Here is a 20,009-nt window from a genome sequence, read left to right on the forward strand (position 1 = left end):
TCTCCTGACTGCTCTCTCTCCTGCCCAGTGTATTGGCTGTTCCCACAGATCTGTTTTTCCACCTACTTTTTTGGCATTTACCAAGCTTGATGTTACCTTCCAGGGTAGAGCACCACCCTTCATATTGCCTAATTTTTCCAACTCTATCATATCTGGGTTAACAAACACTATTTTCAGACTACACTGCCACTGATAAACAGACTACTACCTCCAAATCTCTGCATATGAACACAGCCTAAACCTTATTTTATCTCTTTTTTCAATAGTGGCTTGATTTAAGCTACTTTTTCCTGAGAAAAGGATTGTTTGCTTTGTTCCTCTATACACCCTTAACTCATTTCCCTAGAGAGGCAGGGATGAGAGATTCAAAATGTGATTCAGTTCATTTCCTAAGCTACTGCTCCAGGAGACATATGTAGCAGCTGCTTCATCTGACACAGAAATATGAACACAACAATGTTGGTGGCTTTTTTGCTGTTTGTTACAGCATCTTATCATCTCGGAAGTAATTGGAGTCTCACTGCCCATAGGAGTCTCCTCTTGTAGAGCACCAGTGCTAAAAATTGCTCCAATAACATGAGACATTTGTTTCTGTTACTCCCTGATTTTCTTCGTGTTTCTGCTACTGAAAGGGTGCAAAGAGCAACTACATTTTTCCCTGTCACTATTTCAGTTTCATTCTGCACAAGATTTTTCTTCCCTGAGAAAAGGGCTAACAAGATAACTTTAGCTCAGGACACACAGATGGAAAAACATTTTTCAGGCTTACTACACTAACAGGGTAATTTTCACCTCTGATTTATCCAGTTCTGCTCTGCTTTCACATGTGCTACTTATCCAATCATCATCTAATTAATTTCATGTATCAAAAAGTAGAACATTATTGAGGTCAAATAATAGAACATAACACAAGAGCAGAGGCTTTTAAATCACAATTGTGAAAGAGAAAATTGGAAAAAATGACACCAGAAATTCATCCCTTACTTAAAAAATAATTTATGACTGTCTATCTTAAAGCAAAAGCTGGGAAGTAAACATCTATCCAAAATATCTTGCTTTTAGCCATTTCAGAAGCCAGGTAAGACACTCATTTCAAAATGGCAAGGTTTTTTTGCACAGCTGACCTCTGCACTTGTGTGCTCTGGCAAACCTCTAACTCGCAGCTGAACACAAGCCCTTTACAGAAAAAAAATATAATTAAAAATTATTTCAGGACTAGTGGTAAATGCTGGTGCCAAATGTGCCAGAGCATCACAGTAATGGATAACTTATCCATTTACATTATGTTTATACCTATGTGTAGGTACACACATACAAAAATACTCCAAAATTAAAGAAGAAAAACTCTTATTTGATGATATTGTAATCCCTTTTCCAATTTTTTCTCAAGTCACATTATATATAACATAGATTATATGGTCTTCATCACTTCCCTGACAGAAGACTTTATATGAGTACTAAGAAGTAACCTGGTTATGCCTCCTTTATTGAGTCTCTGCTGTCACTACTGCAATATCCTAACAGGCAAAACAATAAAAAATGCATAAGACTATAAATGCTGAAATTACAATATCACTGAGAAAACTGCATATGGAAAAAAAAAAGTGGGAACCAACAGGAAAAAGGTTTCAGTGATTGATGATAATACCATATAGTTAAGATGGGAAAGAGCTTCCATTTACAGTTGGCTTTATTTATCTTTTGCTGCCTGTATGGGTTGAAACTTTTCATGTATGTCACAGTCCTGACAGGTATTGGACTTAAGCTGTTGAAAAGCTGGGTGTTACATAAACATTTTTTTTTAAATGTAAAAAAACTTAGATATTCAGTGTTTCTACTGCAGTACATTTCACGCCTGGACTTCACAGAATTTTAAGTGACAGAAAATCTCATTAGGAGCCGTACTCAGCTGGGGAAACAAAGGCAACAGTACAGGGAAAATTACTTACTCAAAAAATTGCTTCTAATACAACAGATTGAAACAGCAACACTAAAACAAGTCTCCAAAGCTCAGCTCTGAGATGTGTTAATTGAGCCTTTTTTGGGAAGGCTGGGACTGAGGAAGTCCTATCACTATTTTAACACTGACTAAGAGAGTGGAAAACACATTTTCACCTTTTCTTTGGCAGGCAACACAGGGGAAGCGTGAGGCCACTGGCCCCAGTGCATTGCTCTGAGTCTCTAAACAGGGATTTTCTCTACCAGCCTCTAATGAACCCCCCATCAACAGGGAAATAAGGTTCCTGTGGGTCCTGGGAGGGAGCAGAACTCATCTCAAGAGGCACGTGAATATGAGATTTGGTGCAGGTTGTTCTCCTGAAACCTTTACCATGCTTTTCCTACAAGCTGCCACAAGAATTGACCACTTAGTCGTTATTCAAACTGCTACACAAATGCAATAAAAAAACCAAACCCTGGTAATTCAGTTTTGCTATTGTTTGGCAAAGTGCCAAGAGTCACGAAGCCACAGAGAGCACCAGGCTGCTGCTGCATGAAGCCAGCACTGCAGCATGGCTCTTAGTCTGGAAAAGTTTAGTAAAATAATTGCCGATTCTAACAATTAACACAAGAAGGGATTTCTGGATAAATAAGTCAATGCTTTACAGAAATGGATGGCTGATTTTTTTTTCACCTTGTCTGATATTTTCATTCACTGAAAGAAGTGGATTGTTCAACTGCTAATTTGGAAGACAAATAAGTTTACATAGCAATTAGCTCATTGTGGGAACTACTGGAAGCAAATGAAAGAGACCTTTCCACTGGAGGACTTCAGAGCACTTTTCAAGTGCTATTGAACTTAGCTTCACTACAAAGCAAGTAAGTACTTTCTATTCTAGAGTGCCTACATTGATGCATGATGCAAGTTGCTTGCCCAGGAGAACGAATATGAAAAGATAAGGACTTAATCCACATTATACATTAGGAGATTTATTATACCTCGGAGGGAACAGCTACCAGTTTTGTAAAGAACCAATTCTGATTTTTCACAATCAAATTACTAGAAAAGTCTAGAGCTTTTCCCTTAGGCTCACCAAAAAAAACACAACAAAAGAACCCTCTAATAAGTGGAACCTTTTCAGGTACTTTTTAAGGCACAGATAGAATTAGGGTGGTCAAGCCCATGTTTTACAGCAATTCACTGTTACAGAATACAGGGAGAACCCGATGAAAATGCTGTCCTGTCCACAACCCAGAGAGAGTGCAGCAAGGCTCTGTGTCTGGAAAAGAACTGGAGAGAAAGATATCTCTGTGTAAAGCAATGAATTCATGTATTAAGAATAACATTCTGAAAGATGAATTTCATGGAAATACACTTCCTTTCAATATTTTCATTAAATGGTATATTTATACTACAAAAGCTTTATGCCTTCTGTATATTCATGGATCGAGGCCATTAGGTTTTTTCATCTTGTTTTTGATGCATGCAACCATTGATATGTGGAATAATTTAAAGTTGTTTTTCCCCATCAGTAAAAAAAATTATTACAAGCAGAAAGCCTGAGTCACTGTGTGGTAGATTATCTCCAGCAATAAAGTGAAAAAGAAAAAAAACTTTTGAAAATGTACTGTCTACCATTTTCATCAGGAATTGGACTCACATCACCCATTGTACTAACTGTGGCCTCAGCACAATTGGTCTCATCATTATGGGAACAGACTTGGAAAGAACCATAGCATCTCCCAGGCATCCCAGCCTCATGCCTGTTCTCCCACTCTTAAAACAGCAAATGCATTTGCAATGATCTGCAAAACACTGAGTTGAGGTTTTAAATTTAAAATTATTGGAAAAGCAGATTTACTCCAAAACTATTATTGCTGAGAGTCTACCAAGAAGGGAGACAATGATTTGCAAGGAGAGGAAGCAGCAATCTCAGGCCAAGACCCTGACATCTCTATCAGATGTCCCAACAGAGGAAAGGGACAAGGTGGGTGCACAGAGAGACCCCTGGCAGTACGGTGACAAACTCACCCACATCCTCACATCATTAATGCCTTGTTCTTGTGCAGCCTTCACAGCTGCCACACAGCTTAGAAGACAGTTTCTTCACTTAAAGCTCTACCCAAGTTTGAAGGATGAGGGCACATGAAATCAAAGCTTATTTTTGACTTCTTATTTATTAAAAGTGAGGGGGTTTTCTTTTTCTTTTAAAACTAACCCACTCCACAAATTGATTATTAAAAGCAGACATCATTAAAGCAACACTAACAGAAGACACACTCGTCAAATAGGAACAGACCAAAAATAAACAGCATTGCTGTAAACATAAAGTAGGCAATTACATTACAGACTAATGAGGCAAAACATACTGAAACAAGTTATCAGGGAAGGGCACCAGGACTGCCTGCTACCAGGGAGGAAGCTGATGAAGACTACTTAGCACAAAATAGGTCCTAAGTAGGATCTTTAGTAACAGTGTAGGAGTGTACAGGAGATACAGCAAACTGGGGAATGGGAAAAACAAAACCTATTTAAACCCTGCCATGCAACTTTTCACTGCAAGAGCATGAGGATGTTTTGATTATAATGCAGCAACTTTAATATAAACTCAATCAGTATGAATTCTTCTTAAAGGACAGAAATCAGCTGACAGAACATGAGTCCCAAGATTAAGGCAATGAGCTCAATATGATGAAAAAATTAAAAGCCCTCTACTGTTGAGGATAACACTTGCCATTCTATGAGATGGAGCTAAATAGCCCACAGAGAATACAAATTCTCATGCCTTCCACCTTAGGGCCTAGCTGAGGCCTTGTAGAAATGCTGCCCATTAAGTATTGCTGCAATACCAACCTTTTCTGAGATTTCACAGTTTCCTTTAATATATCTGCTGGATTTACCACTCCAAGAATTTACAGTCTGTAAATTGCTAATTCAGCAAGTCACCCCTGTCGCTGGGGGAGGCACATGACACCCACAGTGTCACGGCAGAAATCCAGCAGAGGAGCAAGAGGAAAGAGTGTTTGTCACCAAAACTGTCAAGCTGCCTCCTGATTCCACCACGGCTGTTTCAGCTGAAGGAGAAGCCAGTTTGGCTGCCACCTAAGCTGCAGCACTGACAAGCAGCTGCTGGCACACAAGGAGACAGGCAGCGCGGGCAGCAGCCGGCGGGACCACTGGGCAGCCATAGAATCATTAAGGTCGGAAGGGACCTTAACGATCATCAAGTTCCAACCCTCCTGCCATGAGCAGGGAACCCTACCACTAGACCAGCTTGCATAAAACCTCATCCAACCTGGCCTTAAAAACCTCCACGGATGGGGCATTAACAACCTCCCTGGGCAACCCATTCCAGTTCCTCACCACCCTTAGAGTGAAGAAATTCTTCCTAATATCTAACCTAAATCTTCCCTCTCTCAGTTTAAAACCATTAGCTCTTGTCCTACCACTATCTTCTCCGATGAAAAGCCCTCCCCAGCTTTCCTGTAGTCCCTTCCAAGTACTGGAAGGTGCTATAAGGTCTCCCTGGAGCCTTCTCTTCTCTAGGCTGAACAGCCCCAACTCCCTCAGCCTGTCTTCTTAGCAGAGGTGCTCCAGGCCTTTAATCACCTTGGTGGCCCTTCTCTGGATCCTCTCCAACAGGTCTGTATCTTTCTTGTGCTGAGGGCCCCAGAACCGTACACAGTATTCCAGGTGGGGTCTGACCAGAGCAGAGCAGAGGAGCAGAATCACCTCCCTGGCCCTGCTGGCCACACTTCTTTTGATGCAGCCCAGGATACAGCTGACTCTCTGGGCTCCAGCACACACTGGTGGCTCATGTCGAGCTTCTCACCCATTACCACCCCCAAGTCCTTCTCCTCAGGGCTGCCAGACAGACACTTCAGCACCCACCGAACCCGCCTCTGCCAGCAGGAGCACAGCAAAGCAGGAACAAATCGTCACCACTCAGGAACAACTCACGGGACCTCTCGCCTAAAACAGCAGCTTTGGGGTAGAGGTTAAAAAGTACAACCTCCATACAAGGTGAAGGCAATAAAACAAGCTAAACTTCTAAATTACAGGTCTATAAAGATTAAATATTCCCCATGACAACCTACCTGTGAATGACCTGTTTCCTTTTTCCCCCACTCACCTTTTTGGATACTATGGATTAACCCTGCTTACCCTTGCCCAGCACTGCAGCCAAAGCACAAACCAGCAAGCACCATCAGCACCCAATGAGGGCTCCATCTTAGCATCCCCCTTCTGCACTCCCTCAGCTATAGCACACAGCATGCAAACATACTCAGCTTTTTATTCCCAGAACCACACTTTAAATACTCTTTTCATGTCTCTTCCTTAGTGAGTTAGGGAGCACACAACATGCATCACTCTCTGTCTTTATTTTTTACAGGCAGGTTCTTCTCCCATCCTCCCCTAAAAGGCTCATTTCATTCTCTGGGACATTTAATTCCTTTTCTCCACAGCTGCTCCAGTTTGGGGTGGGGGTTTTTTTGAGCACAGATCTATGTTCAGCATTGCCAGGGAATATGAGAGTCCTAATAAGTCCTTTCTTTACTGAATTACCTCCTCTGAGGTGGCCCTTTTTTCATGCATGAGAATGGTAGCGCATAGTCTCATGATAAGATGATCCCATGACATTGTTTGGGCTTTCAGGGATGAAAAAAGGAAAATGTGGAACTATTCACAAGTTTATCTAACAAGAATAAAATACTTGATACAAACTAGGTTGCAACTAGCTAATAGAAACAAAACGTTCCAAAGCTGTAGTAAAAGCAAATCTGCAAATATCATAAAAGGAAAAGTCAACATCAATGTACCTAAGAGCAGGCAAAAAATTTCCAATACCTAGGAAGTGGTGTTATGAAAGAAAAAGCCTTTTTACAGGAACTACCAATTACCATTGTGTCACCATAAAGGCATTGTAAACAAACTCTCCAGTCTCCACTGTCATTCTCTGTGTTACTGCTTTCCTGGCTTCCCAGCAAATGTTCTAATGATACTTACTGCCACGAAGTGCCCTCTCACTGCTGTGATTCAAGGTCATCATAACTACTTCTCTGTTGCAAAATCTAATGGGAAGACTAAACCCTACCAGCCCGCAGCATACTAAGTTCTAATGAATTGCTTAATTAATGTGTTCAATACAAATGACAAATTATGTTACATTCTTTACTTCCACATCTTTAATTATCCGGTCTTTCAAAACATTTTAAGAAGTCTTACATCACATGGTCAGTCTTAAAAGCCATAGAGTTATGGCTATGGGCTGATATCATCATTTCCTTCTTTCTTATACATTTCAGCTCATGGAGCTTTTTTGTCTAGATGTACTACTTTACAATCATATCAAAGACCTAAGCTGTATGTAAATCTATTCCTAAATACAGATTATGAGATAAAGTGTTATGTGAGGGGAAAAAAACCATCCGTCTTTTGTTTATTAAAAAATGGCCTCCTAATACTGTTAGTGTTCAGGATAAAATAATCAAATTCTAAGAGTCATTCAGTGCCAAGCAGCAGTGAAAAAGGAAAAGATTGGACAACTGGACAAAATGTAGGCAAAAAGCATTAGCAATGCTCTTGTGACCTTCAGGGAAAGATAGAACGTACAAGTTCAGGAGTGGTACACTTTGATAGCCTGTTTTTTTTATGTTCTATATAAATTATATTAACTATGAACTGAAAAAACCTGGAGTAGCAAAGAAGGTTTTCATAACATTTGGAGAGGAATAATGGTTTGGGGTTTTAGAAGTCAAATTCAGACAAGCCCAGAAGTGTGTGGTACGTAAGAAAAATTTCTCTTTAATCTCCTTGTCTGTGTGATCTACACATTAACCTCACAGGTTAGTGAGCTGGGAAGGAAAGCAGGTAAGGAAGAGTGTGTGTGCATGTGAGAGGGACTTTACTAGCAGATGTATAGGATGGCTCTTCAATCTTATACACAAGTCCATACTTCCACATTTTCACCATGTACTCACTGCAGCCTTCATTGAATTTATGCAGTTGTGACATGGATTCCCAGTACAGTTTAGGTCACACGGTGGCAGAGAACAAAAATTCACCCTAAAGAACAGCTGCTTCATGACATACATTCAAATGTGCAACCTGAGTTTTTCCTCTTACAAGTCACACACATACAGGGGCATCAAATGAACTCAAAACAGAGGTTAAGGTTTGAGCTTAAAACTCAACTCGTAGAACTGGAGATCGTCTCAGTCTGCTGTTACACACAAGAGCCAAAATAATAATTACAGACTAGAAAGGAACTTAAGAATGCACAGGTCTGTGTGAGATAAGGAGCATAAAGCAGTCAGGATTAAATGTCAGCCTTAACAGTGATTTCCTTGTGTTTGTGATTGCTCTGATAGAAAATGGGCTTTAGTAGCTCTCTTTAATGTTAAATTACAAGAGCTTAGGGAGCAGAGACAGCTACAAAGTAGCAAAAACCCTCTAAACCTGACAAATCTCATGAACCTTCTTCTAATTTTATCTATCAACTCTGACATAATTGCCCCATAGAAATCCTTCAGTGTATACTGCAATTACCCAGGAACTGAAGGAACATACTACAAAATATGCAAAGGCATTTAAAGAAATTCCAGTTACACTGGCTGCTGAAATGCTCCATCCAGCATGAGCTTGTGTGTGATCTTGTCCATCTGACTGGCTCTGTAATGCTCAAATTGTCCTATTAAGGCACACACACATTCAGAATAAGTGCATAGTTTACTGCTCAGCCAGTTGTTGCCAATGCATTAAGCTGTAATGCTCATCTCAAAAATACTCTTTTATTTGGTATCATGCTTCAAGTAATTGTGAAAACTGGCCTTCAGTCCTAGCCCTTAAAACAATGCAGGTTACCTGTATAACAACACACAGTGTGTATATTTACACTGTCTTAAGAAATCTCCCCTGAAAACTACCCTTTTGCTTTACATAGCTATTATTAATATTCTTAAACCTCTCTAGATTTTTTAAGATTGAGCTGCAGTTCTTCAAAATTGCCCTTTTGTTCTGAGTAAGCTAAGTAATCAAATGTATCAATTTTGGCTGAGAATGATGTGTATTTTCACAGCACAAATAAACAAAATTAGTAACCTTTTCCATCAGGATTCTGCTCATGCTCCTTTCTTTTTTGTCTATATGGTTTTCAGTAAACATATCATCATATTTTATACATCTCATCAGACTCTACACAGTCCACTGCCATTCTTTCCCTAGTTGAAGAAGGTGTTCTTAGAATGCTTCTCCTTAGGCATTTATTTCATTGTTCTCCTAGGTCTCCTTGTTGCAGTTACACTGGAAAACCTTGTTTAAAGGTGATCAGACCATGTGGAAACTCTCCTTCCCACTCCCCAAATACTACCTCCCATCTAAATTTCATTTGGGAATTTCTTCTTGGGCTCTTACAGTCTGCATTCTTGCTTTGGTAAAGCCTAGGACAGCATAAGTCTTTTGGCATGAATCATAAATTAAAAGCTACATGAGACACTACATTTTTGTGCATTTAAGCCATGTGGCCCATTTAAAGATACATATATTTAATCCAAGATTGATTAGAAAAGATGAACTGGATGTTGAGCACCCTTTGGCATCTTCAGAAAAGGTAAAACTAGGGCACAATAAGGACTGTGCTTTCTGGCCTCTGTAACAGTCCATTTTCACCTTAAAAGGGTCACAGTGAACAGCAGCACAGTATGTGTAGTCCAGCCTCCCCTGCCCACAAAATCCTTGAACACCTCATTGAAATGGGCAAAGCTGGACAACTAACATCAGGTACACCTTGGGTTTCCTTATACACACCCTAAGCACCTAAGAACTGAACTTGCATCCCCCTACTCACCACATTACACCTCGTTTACTAAACCATGCACTACTTCCTAGCTACTTACTCCTGACTGGGGCTAGTTTTACAGTCAATGGATTTACTACATTCTCAGTCCTCTCACTGAACCTACTCCTTTAGACATGGTAGCCAGCTATCTGAATTCTACTACACACCAAACATTTTCTTTCCAACTTTAAGGGTTCCAAGCTGATTTCAGGGTAAGCAATACTACAGAGTAAAAAAAAGAAACTCTGAAATAATAGAAGGATGGTGTGGAACCTGACTAGAATTTAAGGGGGAAAAAAACAACACAACAAAACAAAACCCTTTTATAAATAAGTTATTTTCTTGGTGCTTACATATCGGTGCATAACTAGCGAAGAGCTAGTGCTACTACTGTTTCTAAAGAAGCAGAAAAATGTAGTCATGCCTGTACTCCTTCCTCCTTCAGCATAAGAGGCAAAAGAAAATTAAGTGAACAAGTGATCCAAATTCCCTGGCTGTACAAAACGAGTGCGACTGTGTACTTACCTAGGATTCCCAGGTTCTGTATACATCAACAGAACAATCAAATTGTATGGATTGTGTGATTTTTAGGAAAGAATCTGTCTTTATCACAAACTCTTACATTGCATGCATACAGGAAGCAGCCATTTCAACCACAGGGAAAGTACAAGACTACTTTGGAATGCAGACTGGAAGCAACTACATGAAAAAGTCCATTTTGTGTAAATTCACCCATCTCAGTGCACAATCCCACACATCCAGTATGAGAAACATGAACTAATTATTTAATATTTGCATACAAATTAAGTGTTTTGGGTTTTGTGGAATGGTTCCCTGTGTGATCTCGGGCCAGTTTCTAAACCTCTCCAAATCTCTGCTTCCTTGTTTGCATAGCAGACTCATGTTAGTTATGCAGGATGGGGTGAGACTTAATTAGCTCAAGTTTGTAAAGGCCTTTCTGATCTTCAGATACTATGTAGAAGAAGGACTAGAAAAATCCATGCAAGGAGCAAAGAAGCATGTAAGCCTGCATCCACACATCTGGCATATCAAATTCACCCAGAAAATTTGTACCAACATTTCTTTGCAGTAGCAGCAAAAATTACATTAGCAGAAAGTATAAAATACGTGTATTAAAAATAATAAATTCACTTACTTCTTCCTGATTTCTAGGTCTGAAACTGGAACACATCTCAGGCCAGCTCCCAATACCATAAGGGATGATGTTAGTAACACAGTTACTCTCAGACCTAAGATGAACAAAGCACAGTATTTTATAAGTCATGTCAACAATCTTGCAAAATAATGTTGCCTAAATGTGTGTGTTTCCATGCAGTCTCACGTAGTTAATGCATCTCTTTCAAATCATAAACACTTTGGCGCTGATATGAACTACAGATACATTATGAAATCCTATGTTATTTCTATACTTACACATCAGAATTACAAAGACTTACTCTTATACCACACAGGGACTGTACCCAAAATCTCAGAGATATTCTTGGAAGTGAAAAGTGGTAATAAAAGTATCATCAAAATGTACAACATTGCCTTTAGAATTAGAATCATCAGGCAACGCGCTCCAGTGTGTGATAGGAAATCTAGGTAGCTCCAAAGAAAAACCTTGACTTGTACATTCTTTTCCAACCACTTACTGAGTGTAGACACCAAACTGCTATTGTGTTCTTTCATAATGGAGATGAGAATTTCATTCTGAAGAAATAACCATTTATTCAGGGGGGGAAAAAAAGTGTATTTTTTTGCAGTCCTTGCAATTAGGGCAGGTTTTCGCTGCGCTCAGCTCGAACAGTCAGAGGTTGTAAATCTAGTACATTAGAAAAAACTACAATTGACTGATTCCTTGAATATGCTTTTTTTTCCTCATACTGTGATTCCCGCCTGACAAGGATTTAGATTAGAAGCAACTTTATCTTAGTGCTGCAATTCCTTTTGCCAGCAGTTTATTTGCTGCTCTTAAAGTGTTTCCATCAGCAGCAAACAGAAAGAGAACAGTGACAGCTGCGGGGCTTAACCTCCAGAATCTTGTGAAACACCAGAACCATAAACATGCATAATTAAAAACCACTGATACAGTCTATATTTGTGAAGTCATAAAACTTGAAACAATTTCACAGCAACAAACAGAAAATAAAGGGCTTCCATATTCTTAGCAGAACATAATAAAAACAATTAAATGACGACAAACTTGCAGTATCTCTAACATTTAGGTAAAACTAGGAACTACCCAAAACACAGATGGAAAAAACAACAAGTCACTGTGATAACTCACCTAACAAACAAACAATATTTATTCTAAACCTGCCAGTTTTCAGAGAAGTGCTCTCACTATTTACTATAATCAGTACCATTCAACCAGCAGTGACAGCAAACATTTTATCTCCATATGAATTTTACAGGGGGTTTAAAGCATGTATTTTTACAAAAATGTAATTTTGGAGGATGAGACATCACTTCGCTCTTATTGCAACTGCTCCCGGTGAGCCTCACTCATCGGCATGCAACTCCTTGAGTTGGACACTGCACACACCAAACCAAAGGCAACTCCTCTCTCAATCAACCTAGTCCAACACAACGCAAACATAAGTTGAAGTGACAGGTTTTCTGACATGGAAGTATGACTTCCTTTGGTATGTCTCAGTCATTAACAAAAGGAATGTAATCCCTAGTCCTGCAACTCAGAAGGACACCTCACATCCCTGATGCCCTGGAGAAACATCATCAGCCAAAAATATTTGTTTCCTTAAAGCACTTCCAGTGCCCACCCAGATTTACTCGCTTGACGCTGCATCTAACCAGTACATGTTGCTGTTAAACTGGTTTTTCAAGTGTGTGTGTGTGTGTGTGTGTGTTCAAAGGGCCCTAACTAAATGTCTGGATAATACAGCTGTTCAAACCCTTGTTGTTCTTCATGCTTTCTGGGCCACCATGTCAGCCTTCACATGGCATGCTTAACCCACTATTACCACACTGCATATCTTGGGTAATTATTTGTATCAGGATCACGTATGTGATGCTTTTGCCTTTTCTCCTGGGAAATGAATCCTGGTTAGCATTGCTTTTGTGCATAATGGGAACTTATACACAATGGGAATTAGAATTTATTGACAGAAAATTGAAACACAAGTCTTTTAACTGAAAAATCTTATGTTTCCCATTTGGAAATGCTGCTGCAATGTTTCAGGAAATCTCTAGTAATATAGGTATCACCTCCATATTTTCTATAAACCACGGTCTTTCTGAATTTCATTTCAGAAAACATTGCACATTCTACCTTTCAGAATACACAAGGACAGAGTCAGCCAGCCCTGAAGGTCCTGCTCACAAGGTGCCACAGGAGGCAGAGGCCAGGGCACAGTGGTAAATTAGTTAAATACAGAAACTTAAGTTTAAATCACCACAGAAGCCACGAGGAGTGTTTCCAAATTAAACTGACACAAAAGCACAACATTTAAAAAAAAAAAAAAATTCAATTAAAAATGCCCAAATCAAAAAACACAAAGAAAAGAAAATGTTTTAATTTAAATCTGCAGAAAAGTCTCCTAAGAAAAAAACCACGATTCAGTGAGAACTAAACTGGATACCAAAGCCTTCCCCCAGCCCTAATTTTACACTTATCTTTAACGCCAACCTTACATACTAGGTAATTTTAAATAAAATTATCAGTTAAAGCCTCACAATGAAGTAGGCTTGATCTCTCCAAACACACTTTGAAGTCCTCATCTTGAATACTATGCACTGCAATGTAACACTTTTAAATGTCTTGATTGCACAGGCTATTCTTCGGCCTTTTTTCCTACTTTAACATGTAAACACACCCCTAAAAATTCCTTTAGTTAGAGCTGCAAGTTGAAAATTACGACAACAAAGTGAACAAGTAAAAGATGTCAGACAAGCAGCATATTAGACATTTTCTTTCCTAATTACATGATGTATTTCTAACCTCTAAGCACCTTCCCCTTTTATTTTGTTTCACATTTTAACTCTCAAATCTCTCCTCCTTTTCATCCTTGTCAGAAATTTTCTTTAACATGACAATCATTTCAGTATTTTTGCTTTGAACATTGCAGTGGCCCTTAAGCTGAACTGGACATCTTGTATTACTCTATAAGGTGCACACCTGAGTGTCTGCAGCATGGATCATGGGTACAATAAACCAAAGTAACCAACTAAGCCTGGGGAAAAAAAAAAAAGCCTGCGACTCCTGGAATACATGATTTCTCTCTTTTAAAAGATCTAAGTAACTCACACAACCACGATTTTAAGTAGATGGAATTAGCTTCATTAATTTTACTCTGTAATGCAAGTAGTAATTGATGGTGGGGGCTACAGCTTCTTAAAATCCATCATCCAGTTTCAAGTCCATTTCTATGTGAGGTTTCTTCCACATGACTGGAAAGGGAAGAAACTCATTTAAAGGGATTTTCTGCCAACAGAGGAAGTTCTCTGTTCTTTGGAGCCTTTCTCATTAGCTGCTCATTCCCACCCTGCTCTTGCAGGAGGTTTCTTGGCCCCACAGGTTGCACTGACTCTTGAGCAAAGTGTGGCCACGATCAGAATGGCCAAATGTCATTGACTGTAACAGAAAAGTCTGAGCTAGCAGCAGAAATTAAGTTAGTAATAAAAAGACATACTAATTATAATTTATGAGTGAAACAGTTGATATTGTTGTTAAATCCTCCTGCAGCTAGTAACACAGTCTGCTTTACAACTTCAGCAGCCCACACTGCATTTGCTGTTTTTTATTTCTTTAGAAAACAACTACCCCCAAATGCCTGCCACTATTAGAGATTTAACACAAACTCTCAGACCACAATCCTCTTAACTCTCCTGCAAAACAGAGACTTTTGATCCAGCTGTACAAGGAGACCTTAATAATTACCTGTGCTGGCAAGATATGCTGACCAGATTTGGCCCCTGAGACATTGCTAGCTGGCCCACCAGTTTCCTTTCCTCCCTGCTGAAACAAGGCACACAGTGTGATGAACCCAGGATCCCCCACCATTCACAGCCCAACACAGAAAACGAGCAAAACCCAACAGACCACAAGGTGGTCTCACAGCAGAGTGGGGGGCAGCGGCTGCTGTGGCACCCAGCTTCATTTCAGCTCCCTCACCTGCACCACAACATCAAGCTACAGCATCCAACACGCGGGCATTGCAGCCTCCACAACTCCTCCAGTGTCTTACTCTCAAGATAATTTTTAAAGTATATGAAAAGAAAATTCTTCACAAACACACAGCATTACTGACTTGCCCAGTTTAATAAAAAACTTAATAAAAGATGTACAGTTACAATGAACTCCTCGTTCCAACTATTTATACATGAACAAGTTGTCATTCAGAAAGAGAACATGATTAACAACCGTTTAATTTTTTAAGCTCTTGAGACGTATGACCATTTCTTCTCTCACCTGTCAATCACCCATTACAATAAGACATCATAAAACAGGTGACTGGCAGACTGTATAGACAAATCCTTACTCACACAAAACACGCATTCAAGTAAAAATTGTCGTCACATCAAGAAGTGGAAGTTTCTACTTCTGCTGTCTAGTGGCAATGAACACCCAGAGCATTCCCCACAGGGCAGCACCCTCCTTCCTTAGGCTGTTACAGACCTGCAGACAGGAACACACTTCTAGTTCAGAGCATCACACACATGGCAGATGCTGTTTGGGTTTGTATTTTCTCCTCTACATGAAGCATCTATCCTGGGGGGGAAAAATTCCAGTTGGATGTGCAGATCAGATACTTTTCACCTTTCTACTAAGGTTAGTAGAAGTCTGGCCAGAAGAAAAGCTCTTGGATTCAGCCCTCTGCCTGGCACAGCAGCAGTGGATTTCCCCTATACAGCTCACACACCCTGCTCTGGGTTGCAGTAATATTTGAGGGTTTTCCCTCCTTCAGCTGCAGATACTAATAACAGTCCTCACAAACACAGAATATAGCAAGGTTCTAATTAGAAATTAGTGACATCATCTTGCTGCACGTTTTCACAGTTTTTAAAGACCAGGCTGGAAGCAAGAACAGTCCCTTCTGACAACAAACAGAGCATTTGCTTAAATACTCCACTACTCTCCCAGTAGCTTGACTACACAGTATCTAGCTAAAAAAAAAACAAATCCTGTCTTGATGCACACACACCAGGAAATTAAACACTCCCTAATTTCAACAGCTGTTCCAACATCCACGGTTAAATTGTGCTTCTCCTTCTGATTTAAAGCAAACGCAATTTTCAAACAAATTCTTGTTTTACCTTTCTTGACAAAACAAAGTGCAGGCTCTTGCATTTTTCTTTCTATCAAATTAACCTACAAAAAAGAACGTTTACCTTTTGCTTCAGTAAGCAAAGCACAGAGTTCCAAGTCTTTCACAATTTTTCTTTGGTACTGGAATTGTTTTTGTGTCTTGTCTAGATACCCTCCTTATTGTTCAAGCACTCTTTTAAAAATGGATTTCTTTGCTTGATACCAATTCTCCATTTCATGGGATGGGTCTGCTTTTCTTCCTCCTTAATGTGTGCCTTTACATTTTATCTATAATAAAACAAAAGCTTGATTAAACCTCTCATTTCATCAGCTAATACTGAAAGCTTTGCACAGGTATCCACCACTCCAGAAATCTTTGGAGTTTAAATGTAAATCCCAGCAAAATTATACTAATAGCTGCGCCATTTACTCTTACAAGATCAGTTAACTTTGTCATTACTAAAATGTATATTAAAAAGTCACTACCTTTCTCCTGAACACAGTGAATAAAACTTCCACTGTGTCTGCATTTTGCAAAATTGACTACTGTCATTTAGGAGGATAAGCAGCAATCCTTTCAGAAGAAGCACCCTGGCATCAGGCAACAGAATTCTCAAAATAAAAGAACCTTTCCACTGATATAAGAAGACTTCACAGGTGAGATATGGTCCCAATCTTTTTGCTAACACACAGAACAAACTTGAAAAAAATCGGTATATGGGGCCTGTCTTGGATTCCACAAAAGCACTTGACTGCACAGGACCATAAACTGTGTTTGGAAATTCAATGGAAAATAAATATGTTAACAGGAGCAGCATCAACTACACTCAGAAGCAAAAAAACTGGGAACTGCATACAAAGACTGTGTGCAAGAGAGAACATCTACCAGGTCATATATAAAAAATTACTCCTAGTTTGATGGCCAAGATGTCATAGGGTGCTATTAAGCACAACCTGGATCTCCCTTGCTTTATGGCTACAGGATGCTGACACTTCTGATGTTGCTTCATCTTTTGGAAGCTGTGTTTTTAAACAAACTAAAGCAAATTATTTTTTTTCCATTCTTTGCCTCAGCTCTACGTGGCAGTGACAAAATCCAACTTTCACTTAAAAAGGTTTAGGACTTGAATTTATTTTTTTATTTCTGATTGAAAACAAAGGAAATTCATGTAAGTGTTCTGCAAGTCAGGTGACAGCATCCTTCTGGTATCAAATAGCAACAACCAAGCTCTATCATATAGGAACGGTTTAAAATAAACTAGACTCAAAGCTACACTTCAATGCCAAGTCTTTTCTAGGATACAAGAAATATACCTCTTCCTGCATGGATACTACAACACAGCCCAGTTTCACCTTTCAGTGGAGGACTGCATGGCATTGGCAAATTCCACCAGACTCCATAGCATACCAATTTCTGTGTGACATAAACAGCAAGCAGATTGGAATCCCCAGACAAAATATATACTAGAAATCTCTTGAAATGTAGATGTAGTTGCCTTCAGAAGGGCAACTTCTTTTTATAATTTCTTACAGCTCTTGTAACAGAATCTGTCAGCAATAGCTGCCTAGTTCCAAGCTATCAGGAGGAGTTTGAATTTTTTTATGAATTAATTTATTTATAAATATTTAAATTTGAGGAAACAAACTTTGTAGGTACAAAACAGCACCATCAAGTAAAATAGCTCCTGTGGTTTGACACAGACTTCCTAATCAGGGTCAGAAACTCAGAAGGGCAAATATACCAGAAACGTCACCAGTGATGCAGGGAGAATCCACAGTGAAGTCCCTGCCAAATCAGGAAGGAAGACTGGTGCCAGGGACCAGATCTGACCCAAAGATAAAGTTATTTCTGCTTCTAGCACTTGTTGGACAGACATGGCAATAATGCATGCAAAACTGAAAACAGAAGAGCCAACACTCATTCCCCTCTGGTCCTTTTTGCAGTATAATTCTCAGAATAAAAACATGCCTTCTCTGCAGAAACCTTTTAACGTAAGTCCTTGTAAGAAAAGTATCACTCCTGAATTTTGAAGTTAGTTAAGAATCTTGAAAAAAATCCCAATCAGTCTAAGAGGCTCAAAGCACAAAATTTAGCTAGCCAAGTGTTTCAGAAAGATGACAGTTATCTTCAGGGAAATGACTGAACACATATAACAACTAAAACAAATACAGAAGCTTCTAGGATATGGATATATCTGCTTGTGAGAAGCAGAGCTAAATATAATGCGCTTGGGAATTATGACAATCACAAAACCACCCCACAATTCCTGAGCTGCTGTATTTTTCTCTAGGTTTCATCCTGTTTGTAAGAGAATGAGATACTTGTGTATTCACACTCTAACTGCTCTGCTCACTTCTGGTTTGTATTGTAAAACTCTTCTTGTGTTATCAGCAGAGGTGGAGGGAAATGAGGTTGGTTGGGTTTTTTGCCTTAACATTCACTGAAGTATATTAAAATAGTTCTTTTTCTGTTTACTCTAGATACAAGTACTTGAATCCACCTGTTAGAAGGCAGATCAAGCTACCACAACCATGTCAAGAGGACACAGTGTGCTTCTGTCCCATTTGCATCAGTTAGGTCAAGATGATCAGCAGACCCATTCTGATTTAACATCATCTTGGCATATTAGGCAAGCATATAATCTCTAAAACGATGTCAAGGGAAGTACAGCTTAATTCTCCAACTCTCTACTCCTGTAAGTGTAGTTGTTACACACTTAATGACTCAAGTTGTTCCGTGGTGTCTTAGAGTTAGCTCCGCTAACACAGATTTAACGGTGGTTGATGGCAGACTGTACCTGTACTACAAAGCAAGTACTTCAGAGTTTGTGCAGCAGGTTAGAAGTTTGGTACTGTAAATAAAGAAGAACTGGAAGGGCTTAATCTGAGCTTTTGGATGTGTAGAAAGGTAGTTTACAAGTACTGAAGTTGCCTTCAATACGTCAGCTAAGGATTTTAAACATCCTAACAGTTTAACATCAACAAGGAAAAAACAAATGGTAAAAGATGCAAATAAAAAAATCTGCATTGCAAGTTTCTGCAGTGTTGTAAATTCCATTTATCAAGTCCAGAGACTGACATGTTGCCTGAACAGAGAAACAAAGCACTGACTTGAATGGTATTTGCCTGCAGATCAAAATGCTGGCTTTAGAATTAGTTTTAGACTCTTTACTAAAATATCTCCTATTCTTTAATACCATGTTTCTTGGCTTCAGAGGAGACCAATTATTTTAGCTGTTTATTGGTACTATACATTTTACTGCAGAGAGCATCCATTTTATCTGCAACTAATCCAAGTGCAATGAACCTCTCAATCCTTGCAGAGCGCCTCTGAAAGAAGAGCGCACTGGCCTGGGGCAGTGAGACGTGCATCTCTCAACATGCCTTATGAAATTGGGCAGGCCATGTCTTCTGCTTCACTTTTCTCTTCCCCATCCCCTTTCTGCCTTGTTTATTCAGGCTATAAACATGGACACAGGAGCCAGTCTCACCATTAGTATTGGGAAGGCTAGGAAATCAGGTCTTCTCAGGACCTGTGGTCAGTGCAGTGCTGAGACACAATAAAAAAAAATAGGTCTTTGAGTGCTGACTAAATCTGTGAAATCAATATACAAACACTCATAAGAGTTGCTGCCTCTTCCTTCACCTCATGTACCTGCTTTCTGCTCTCAACTCCAATATTTACTGAAACAGGAAGATGCAAGTGAATCATTTAATCCCTCTTTGCCATCCCATAAACTGAAAAACTATGCAATAGGGCGTGCGTGCGTGTACATGTGTGCTAGTGTATAAATACAGAGAGAGATGTGGAGCAACTGACAAAAATAGCTAATAATGCAGTCAGGGACTAAAGCTCTTCATTAATTTTGAAGCTAAATTATGGATGCTCATTAACAAGTTGAGAGAAATAACAAGATAACGAGCCAGCACTCTAGCTCTCGCTGTTGTATTCCTGGACGAACGCT

General features: G+C 39.4%; 1 protein-coding gene across 1 annotated transcript in view; it reads right to left on the reverse strand.

Annotated features, from left to right (window-relative positions):
* SLC49A4 (solute carrier family 49 member 4) overlaps window positions 1-20,009 on the reverse strand; it is a 71,763-nt gene that overhangs the window by 40,826 nt on the left and 10,928 nt on the right. The window contains exon 2 of the mRNA XM_051624243.1: window positions 10,933-11,026. Coding sequence (XP_051480203.1) covers window positions 10,933-11,026 — 94 coding nt within the window. The remainder of the gene's footprint in view (window positions 1-10,932; window positions 11,027-20,009) is intronic.

This window comes from Apus apus, chromosome 6 (genome assembly GCF_020740795.1).
Source record: "Apus apus isolate bApuApu2 chromosome 6, bApuApu2.pri.cur, whole genome shotgun sequence".
Lineage (NCBI taxonomy): Eukaryota > Metazoa > Chordata > Aves > Apodiformes > Apodidae > Apus > Apus apus.